This window comes from Ostrea edulis, chromosome 5 (assembly GCF_947568905.1).
Source record: "Ostrea edulis chromosome 5, xbOstEdul1.1, whole genome shotgun sequence".
In the NCBI taxonomy this organism is placed as follows: Eukaryota; Metazoa; Mollusca; class Bivalvia; order Ostreida; family Ostreidae; genus Ostrea; species Ostrea edulis.
The window spans coordinates 15,871,009-15,881,267 of record NC_079168.1 but is presented as its reverse complement, the minus strand read 5'-3'; the positions used below and the strand labels follow the sequence as shown (position 1 = coordinate 15,881,267).

General features: G+C 45.1%; 2 protein-coding genes across 2 annotated transcripts; one reads left to right on the top strand and one right to left on the bottom strand.

Moving 5' to 3' along the window:
* The first annotated feature begins 2,380 nt into the window (after positions 1 to 2,380).
* LOC130054908 (uncharacterized) lies at positions 2,381 to 3,172 on the top strand. Its single transcript, XM_056166005.1, has one exon. It carries the CDS (start codon positions 2,381 to 2,383, stop codon positions 3,170 to 3,172), a length of 792 nt encoding a protein of 263 aa, XP_056021980.1.
* Positions 3,173 to 5,119: 1,947 nt separating this feature from the next.
* Positions 5,120 to 6,523, bottom strand: LOC130054907 (uncharacterized protein F54H12.2-like). Its single transcript, XM_056166004.1, has 2 exons — positions 5,489 to 6,523; positions 5,120 to 5,359 (listed from the first exon to the last, which is right to left on the bottom strand). Exons 1-2 carry the CDS (start codon positions 6,521 to 6,523, stop codon positions 5,120 to 5,122), a joined length of 1,275 nt encoding a protein of 424 aa, XP_056021979.1.
* Between the last annotated feature and the right edge of the window lie 3,736 nt (positions 6,524 to 10,259).

The following is a 10,259-nucleotide window of genomic DNA, read 5'->3' as shown; positions in this document are numbered from 1 at the left end:
CAGATCTCCATCTCGTCTACATAATCTTCTACTATGGTTAAATTCTCTACTGGTTGTATTCCTTGGCGGCGGCGTCTCGCTCTTAAAATTCTCCGTGTATCCATGACTGAAGGTCAGACAAGAATGACTGTAGAAAAACCAGCTGACGTACAGGTGTTTGATCACGTGGTGTAGGTGTTTGATCACGTGATGCATAACCTTTACCTATAAATACAGGTGTTTTCTGAACGTTCGTTATTTACTATGGGCGGCAGTGCTACTACGAGAATAAATGGATATAGTTATGTACTACAATGTATGAACGTGGCCTTACATAATCCTCACATTCAAAATGCTCGTCAATTTGTACAACAGATGTCACCGGAGGTCAGAAATGTACATAGTTTTCAACGGATTGCTGATTCATTAGCGGAGAATACCAATACGGGACGTTTACTCATGATTTATTTGTATGCTGAGGAATTGAAACAGAATCTTCCAGACCAGATGAGTGACATTGATCGGATCTTACGCGATTGTCTACAAAAAGGATTCGTGGAACTGATTCGTATGAAAGGAATGGCTGCCCTGTTATAAAACAAGAACGTTTTAGAATTTTTTCATTTTGATCATCATGGCTGAATTGAACAACAACGTTCTTACCGCTGTATTACAGTATTTCGAGGACTACAAAGAATCGGTGAACAACGCTCGTAGCGCTGCATTACAGTGTATCAAGGACTGGAAAGAAAAACAGCCGTTGAGATATAAATTCGCCATGAAGTTGTTGATCTTTTGGGAATTTCCTATGACCTTATATGAATATTCCAGCGTTTGCAAGCATATAGCCGACAACCTGAACAGAGAGTCTGGATTGATCATGATTTATACCATGGACCAAGAATTTAGACGACGGGAACCTGAGAAGACTGGGGCGATTGTAGCGATTACCGATCACTGGTTGGAAAAGGTGTATAAAAAAACCTAACCGTTTTCTTTTCCTTTATTCCTGGAGGATGGCCAGCAGTGACAACATCGCAGAAAAAGCGCATAACCATGCATTAGAATGGGTCGAGAAAATGCAAGACGATACGGTGTTTCAAGCGGTTAAAAATTATCTGATAGCGGGGGTGTTTCCAATGACTCTGGACGAATATACAGATCTACGGAACCGGATATACATCAATCTCTATAACGATGCGGGATTGATGTTAATTTATGTTGTGGGGGAGGAATTCAAGAAACGCATGCCTGAAAAAATCGCCGAGATTGAAAGTATCACCAAGGACTGGCTTCGAGAAGTATACATAAAGTGTGAAGAACTTAATTCATTTCATTTATTCCCGGAGGATGGCCAGCAGTGACCACATCACAGAGAAAGCGATAGTTTATGTATTGGATTATCTCACAGACATTCATTCTGGGCAGATTGAATTTGTGTTACACTATATGCGAGAAGAATTATTTCCCATCAGCTTAAAGGACTATCCATGTCTCTGTCAGTATTTGATCGAGAACCGGATCACCCCGCAAGCCTTAGTATTGATTCATTTAATGGGCCGGGAATTGAAACGAATTCGACCCACAGACAGAGCAGAAATCGAGAAAATCAGACTACGATGTATTCGAGAGATGTACGTCAAGTTAAACGTGTGACTTTTAATCTGGATCATAATGAAGTGTATCTGTTACCCGAAGAAGACCGGACAAGTATCTGGATGACTGTAGCCGCTGATCGATATCGATTTCAACGCAGGATTCGAGAAATGGAAAAAATGTTGGACCCTATTTTAAAAAGACATGTGCATTGGTGTTGTGTGTGGGAGTTATGTATTTGAAATATGTGACATGAATAAAATTGTTTACACGAAAGCTGTGTTTGGTTGAGTCTCTCAGAGAAGGGTTTATTTGTTGAGGAATCCAGAAAATCCTAAAGGTAGAGTGAAAATCGAATCAAATAAGGTGTTTTCTATCGAATAGACCTTATGAGATGTTTTTAGGGATGTACATGGTCGAGAAATAAATTTTTAAAGAGGCGGTGAAGAAACATTGAACCTCGACTCGACCTCTTTAACCGCTGTTTCTTTGAAAACTATGCGACGTAGCAAAATAAAAATAAGTTTAACGCATTCGCCGTCTCAGAATCTATCAGATTAAATCTACCTTGCACAGATATCGAATGTCTAGAAAAAGACAATGAGAAAAAACTCTCTACTCGAAAGCACAAATCCGCCATTTTGACGGCCACCATCTTGGCTTCGTCTCCGAAGCGAGGGATGTTTTCGAGGAGGTCCGCGCTTTCCTGATATATACCGGCGCACTCGCCAGTTCGCTTCACTGGTGATCCAGCACAGTTGTAGAAGATTTTTGAAGATTATTTAAGAAGAAAGAAGAAAGAAGAATGGCTACAAGAAGAGACCCGCTCTACAATTTCCAGACCTTGCCTGGCTTTCGGTACCGGCTGGTAGTGGTGGCTGAGGAACGGGTAGGGGAGAATTGGGTTGTGCGTTCTGAGAACGACCTGAGCACCTTCTCCCCTTTCGACCAGAGTGGGGTCCGTGAGATCATCTGCCGGGTGCGGGCCGAGTATGAAGGGAGGGCACCCCGCCGCCGCACCGCTCGAATCTCCACGGCCACGAGACCGCGCCGACGGGCCCCACAGCCACCCTCACCACCACCACCTTACTCCCCGGCGACGCCTACAACACCACCACCAGCGATCCCATCGGCACCAGTGGAATACAGCCCGGTGCCGATGAGCGACTCACCAGCGTCACCGGTGGAGTATTCACCGAGGTCACCGTCCCCCGCACCACCTCCCAGTCCAGCCCAGAGTCCGTCGCTGTTGGTGGCAGCCACGTCATCACCACCGAGACCAGCAGCCCCTGCAAGACCCCCACCACCTACCATCCGGTTTGCAGGGAGGACTCCACCACCACCGAGACCAACCCACGCACCGGTGGCAACTCATCCCCCGAGGAACCACCCTATGACTGTCCCTGGCTGGGCAGATAGGGCGGTTCCCATCTGGTTTAAGTGTCCTGTCTGCTGGCAAGACAGGGTACACTCTGGAATTACGTGTAGGGGATGTGGGCAGCGCCCAGCTTGCTGCTCGTGCGTGGAAGAGTTACAGGAGCGGCGACACACCCGGGGACGGTGCCCGTTATGCCGGTTTACCGGAAGCAGGGAATGAAAGTCGGTCCTTAGGACCAAACGGCCCTTTTCAGGGCCACCAACTTTTTTGAAAAGACACTTTTTATGGCAAAAATCAAGAAACACACAAGTTTGTTTTAAAAAAGTTTTTATTAACACAAGTAATAGCTAGAATAAAGCTATAATAAAGTTACATTTTCTTGACAATGTAAACATGTTTATGATACTGATAAGCAAAGTCACAAATCCATTGTCTATAATGAGTCCAATTGCCTCCGGCTAATCCATGAGGTTTCACCGTTAAACAGTTACATTGTTGTACAATAGCATCCACCCAAGGTAGAGATAATACATCTCCTCGTAGATCCATCACCGACATGCTGGTTGACAGGTCTCACAGGTACACGTTGACCGGGGTTCTTGACTGTAAGGACAGTGTTGAAACAGCCGGGGATCAAACTTTCTCTGAGTCCAGCGCTCTCTAAACTCCTGACAGATCTCACAGGTACAGTCCTTATGTGCTATTTCTTCTTCAGGGGTGATGGTACAATGCTGCGGACACTTACACTCTAGCCAGGGTTCTCTAGTGTGACTACAACATTTATAGACAAAGGGATAATACGTCAGCTCTGCCAATCTCTCTATCCACTTCTGTTTGGCCAGGATGTTTTCTTTTTTATAATGAAAACACCCACAAGTGCTCCAAGGTCCTCGGCAATACCCACACACTAGTACATCTTTCTCATCGTCCGCGTACCGTTCAAACGACATGATTGAGAAAAAATGGTAACAAGTGACCTATTTATATAGTGTTTTTTGATGAGTCATCAACATGACGTCAGCCATCTGAGGTAGGGGATGTTTTCGAGGACGTCCGCGCTCTCGCCTTTTTAAACGAGCGCAACGTCAAAATCGGGCATTCCGATTTTTTAAAGGAACCAGAACCATGAGCCGTAGAGTAGGACCAGACCCTACAGTGAATGATTATTGTATCAAATGGGGGGAGGATTGGGAGCAAGAGATTGCCCCGCCGGCCTCACGGGAGGCTCTTCCCCCACCGCCCATGAGCCAGGATCTGCCCCCGCCAGAGGAAAACTGGGACGCAGAGTTAGAAGTGGTGCAACGGCCTCCGGGGAGATTGTTTTTTAAACACGGGTGGTTGCCCGTTTTTGTGTTTGACCACGAGCAACCCCCGGAGGAGCAGAAAAAGAAGAGAAGAAAGAAGAAGAAGAACAGACAGTGAGGGGGACCGAGAAGAAAAGAAGAGAAGGAGAAGAGAAGAAGAGAAGGAGAAGAAGGAGAAGAGAGAAGAGAGAAGAAGAAGAGAAAAGACCAAGAACAGAGAGAGAGAAAGAAAACAGCCCTTTTCAGGGCTACCCATTCTTTTTGAAAAGACATGGTTGATTACAATGACAAGAAAAAAAAAATTTTTTTTCCAACGTTTTATTAAACTCCAACTATAAACAATAACAATAACATAGTTTACAATACATTCAGTCTTTGACATTGACAAGTTTGTCCTTGATGGGTTCTCGGTTTTCGGAAGGTCTCTTTAAACCAATCCGCCACAAAACGATCGCGTTGTAAGGCCGTGCCTTTCCAGGGAAGTAACCATTCTCGTACGGTGCTTCTATGGCGATGGCGTTGATGTAAAAAATACACACAGTATTGTCCACAGACATCCGTATTCAAATCTCGATAACAATGGGTGTTATGAATCCAAGTCTCTCCGTGGCGTTGAATAAAGTCTTGGATGTCTTTATGGCTGGGAGGTAATCCGTAAGAATCAAAATATTCGACGGTAGGGCTACTCAAATACAAACAGACCCAATGCGCTCCAGGGCGATCGTGAGGGTCTGTATTCACCACGATGGCTTTGTGATGAGGTAACAACTCAGGTATGACATCTCGAGGATACACACCGGCAAACGCCGGTCCTAAATCTCGTTGTAAAACATCTCTCAATTGCTGAGTATCCATCTCTCTCTTAGTAATCGATGCTGACTTCTCGTTGTTTGTTGATTTCTAGCAGATTGTCGAACACGGCATACACCACACAGTTTAAGGTCCTGGCTACGTTGGCGGCAAATTGCACTTCCACTCTCAAGTTCCCCGTCTGTATGAGATGAAATTTATCCGTCTGGGCTTCTTGATCTTTCGTGAAATCCACACACCAGAGGGTGTAACCGTTTTTATACTCTTCTAGGGTAATGTCCGGAGCCCAGTCCTGGCCTAATTTTCCCAAGCCTTTGTACAGACTCAAATACGATCTCAGGTACTGATCGTCGGTGAAATTAGGTTCCAAAGGTCGGGTTTCCATCATTTCTCCATTGATACTGATTTCTAATTTCTTGACTCTCTCATTTTGGAAATGAAAGGGGTTTCTGGTATTATCCCCATTAAAAGCCGCATTGTCCACAAAACCCAACACGATCAGTTTAGGCATCTGTCCTTGAAACAGATGATCGGTGATTTTAGATTGGGTGCCACTAGGAATGGTGAAGGTTTTCACTTCCACTCGTCTCAATGGATATTTCGCCGTTTGAGTACTCAGTTGCTGATTGATGAGATTAATGATACTCGGCACAGGTTTGACTTTCCTCACCCACAAGATCATACTTTGAATGGCCACTTTCCCACTACTCCCGGCAGCGGTCATCATGTAGAACTGGGGTCGAGCGCGATTGAATCGGAGACGGACATCCAAGCCATTAGGGAGACATTTCTCTTGCTCAAACAAATCCAGATGTAATCGATCCATCAACACGATCTCCTTACTGTCTGTAATCTTCTCGTGACGTTTTCTCAACCCTACATTCTTCGAATCATCCGGATACTCGGGAGTCGGAATGACGGCCGCGATGCTGATTTTGTTATTCACTACTGGAAATTCCACAGGAGTTTGAGCCAGATCTTCTAATTTGACCTCATCCATATGTCCTGCCGTATCTTTTTCCCACAAGCTACAGGCTCTCATCTGGGTTTCCAGAGTCTTTGGTGCATAAGACAACAATTTCTCCAGATACGCTTTGTAGGGATAAGTATCCGTCCCCGGGGTAATGACTTTTCCATTGAGACTGACATCGATTTCACTGAACAAGGAATGGAGAATGTTATTCACGGGGGTGGAGGTCGAATGGCCTCCTGTGAGATTCGTTCCATTGGCTTTCGTGAATTTACAGACCATCTGGAGATAAGTTTGGGATAAATCCAGATATTCATCTCCTTGTCCTTTGATTTCAAATTCAATCGGAGCCGTATCCGAGTTGAGGGTACTGGAAATGGGGTAATATTCCATCCATTTCGAATCTTCTAAAGTGACGTTGGTCGGGGGCACTTTAAACAGTTCTAAACTGCTGGTACCACAAGCGCAAGATTCTCTGTGCATCATATTGGAACGATGTGTTACTCAGCGTGAACTGGGATCAAATGTGTTCTGGTCTCCTTCTCACTCCCTTTTTATAGGGTTCTCAGTCGAAAATATCCAGAGAGCGTTTTGGCTTACCCCTTTTCACTAGCTTCCTACCTCCCTTCCTAGATCGCTTCCTAGGTTGCTTCCTAGGTCTCTTATGAGGCCCTCCCCGAGCTAAGATACGTTGTTTTCTTTTAACAAATCCTTTTCCTTCCTGTATTCCCACCTGTTTTCCCACCTGTTTTCTTTTGAGGGTCGTGGTTCCAGGCTTCCTGAGTATTCCTGTGCGTGCTTTTCTTCCTCGTTTGGATGGGGCTTTTCGAGATCTTCGCCTACGGGCATACCCTGCTGTCTCTTTCAGGGCTTGGGCACCGTGTGTCTTGAGAGCGTCTTTGAGTGATCGTTTATTATCTAACACATCCATCCCTGTTTTAGCAGCAGCCTTTAAGGCACTTTTAGCCCCCGATTTGAGTAAATCGGTGAAAAATCCTTTTCCCTTCTGCTTTTCAGATTCTGGATCATATTCTTCTGTTGGATGGCTTCTACGTCGTCTCCTCCGATAAGAGCGATAAGGGCGGTCGTAATCATAATATCTCTCTTGATAGACAGGACGTTGTTGTTGTTGTTGCTGTTGTGCGGGGGCTCCACCTAATAATCCACTGATCAGGGGACCCGCCACTTTGCTGGCTATTCCCAGCAGGGCTCCAAGCCCGTGACCCTGCTGCCGTATTAAACCTTTATGGTAGTGCATCTTGATGTAAATGAACTTCGTTAGGGGTTACACCCGCTTTTTATACTTTTTACGCCGTCTCTTTCTCTTCTTTCCTTGGCCCGCTTGACCCACAATGGCATTGGCAATCCACGGAATGAGAAACCAGATTCCGTGTCCTTTCTGGCGTCTGACTCCTCGATGGTACTTCATCTTTCAATACACTTTGCGGAAATGAAGTTTGACTAAGGAGCGCCCATTTAAAAACCCCATAGGACGCCCTAAAGAATTCATGATGTGTACCTCAATGGTATCGAAATATTTCTTACTCAGTTTCAAATATTCGGCTCGAATCGGTTCCCAACGGGCTTGTTGTCGATCGTCGTATTGACCCGTACAGGGGACGACTCTCAATAATTTCAATTTGTTGGTGCCCACCACTTGAGGATCCACAATGTCACAATACACATACATGGCTTTCAGATTGTCGTAGACATCCATGGTCGTGTTCCCCAAGTAATTCACGTTGATCCATTTCGTCATGGTTTCATCGCCCAGGATCATTTTGTCACTATCCAGACCTAGCTTGTACGCTAAGGGTGTAGGGAAACGAATGCACATGGGGGTGGTTCTCAGTGCTTTCCCATTAAACTGATACTCGACACGATCGTACTCGGGGTGATACACTAAGATCTGGTTGTTCCCCTCGTCGTTAGGATTCCCTAACTCACTCCATACTTTCCACAGGGTTCTCCTTAAGGCTGCGTTGATTTCATTGATTAACGCCAAAGGTTGTGTATAAGCTCCGGGTCGGAAGTGAATGCGAATGATATCGAAGGGAAATAAACTATCCCCTCCCGCAAAGAGATGGGACCATGGCGTCAGATCCCAGGGGACCACCACCTCACACCTGGCCATCGTGACTTTGCCCATATTCTCTGTCTTAAATCTTTCCCATTTATAAGTGTTGGGATCTTGGACATGTTTCGTATACGGATCTGGAATGAGAACGTCCACATAAGCCTCGCTATCCGATACGTTTTGTAAGTTGGCCGAGTACATCATTTCGGTCAATCCGACTTCCCATGCTCCATCCGTTAAGTCCATGGTGTGTGGCAATAACGTTTTAAATTGAGCAGTCGTATTCGTCGGAAACGATTCCATCGACCCATCACTCAACAGAGTCATGTAAAACCCTTCTCCTCCAGCCATGATGTCTTAAATGAGCCCCTGTCTCTGTTTCCTTCTCTATTTATACACAACACCGTTTTGTTTTTTCACAATTTTTTATTTGAAACAACATACAACATAATGTTAATACACAATTTTACATGTCATTCTTCTTGATCGCGGCCACCACCACCCCACATCAACGCATCCGAGTCTTCCAACTCTAGTGTTCGTCTCGGGACTAAGCGTCGTCGCATCACCAGATAGTGTCGGGTTCCCCAGCAATCGGCTACATCATAACCTTCATTGATCATGTCTTTGAAATGTCGGAGACAGTCCTCGGAATGGTCAAACCAAGGACTCTCATTTAAGGTCCAATCGGATTCGTCTTGTCGTCCAATCAATCCCCAGAAGGCTTTGACTTTCCAGCGAAACTCTTGATACTTGGTCTTCATGATAAAGGCTGACCATCCGTGAGGTATCAGTATACGTTTGTACAAGTACACAGGATGCGTGGACGTTTTGTGTTGTTTACAATGCATCAAACACATCTGCTTATCCGCAAACCATGCCGTTTTCTTTCCCTCTTGTTTCCAGGCGTACTGTGTGTTAGCCATGGTGAACTGATGAATCTGAAGAAGATCGTTCCTGTTTTATACTCGGGCTCGCTAACGTCATTTGTGGACTAGGCATGACGTAGCCCACCAAAGAACTTAAGGTCACCATCCAAAAATCGCGATTGGGATCGCCTAAGGCTAACATGACGACCGAAGTGATAATGATGGTTAAACACAGGAATAATTGTGCAAAATACACAATTTCTGCTCGAGGGACTTTTTCACCCAAGAAAGTCCACTGGTTGGTCATGGCCGAATGAGATCCGCTTGCGGAATCCATGAATCAAAACTGGGAGGATATCCTTTCCAACGCACTTTGACTTCTGAAATGACTTTTTTTCCCACACGCCGCTTTTTATACCCTAAGATTTCTTCCACTTCATAGACATCATCGTCTTTAATCACTTGTTGTAATTCCTTCTCGTAAAACGTTCCTTCTAATTCTTCCCCGTGATCATCTTGAATACGATAGACGTTTCGTCCTGGCACTTTTCTAGAGATGGTAAACAGTTCTTTGGTCCAATTCGGTAAATATCCTTTTTCAAACGTACGTTTGGCTTTACTAATGCGTACACGATCCCCCACTTGCAAGCGACTCGTGGTATCGGCACTCTGTTTTCCATACAAGGTTTTCCATACGGTCAAGACATTCTTGGCATTGACTTGAGCAGGAGCTCGCCGGATACTGCGATGATAGGTATGATTGTAACCATACACCAGATCCCCCAAGACATCGACATACCGTCGTGTTTTATGACGTGTAAAATACCGCCACATGCGTGCTTTCAGCGTGCGTTGAAAACGTTCCACAATACTGGCTTTGGTTTCGGCATTACGGGTCGTAAAGAAATGAATGGATTTGAAGGCTTGACGAAATTCTTTATTGGTAAATTCTTTTCCTTGATCGGACTGAATGCGCACGGGGCGACGTCCCTCTCGAAAAATCCGTCGTAAGCCTCGTATCATTTCTTTCCCCGTTTTCTGTTTTAAAGGCACGACCCAGGCATATTTAGACAGCACGTCAATGGCACATAATAAAAACGTATACCCATTATTGTCTTGTTTCAAGCTGGAGACATCGGCTAAATCTAATTGCCATTGTTCATCCATATCCGTCACGCGTGTTTGTCGTCGCTTGAATTTCCTCCGTATCGGTTTATGCAAGGTATAGGTATCTTGAGCTTTCACCCATTCTCGAATTTGAGACAGGGTAATCTTG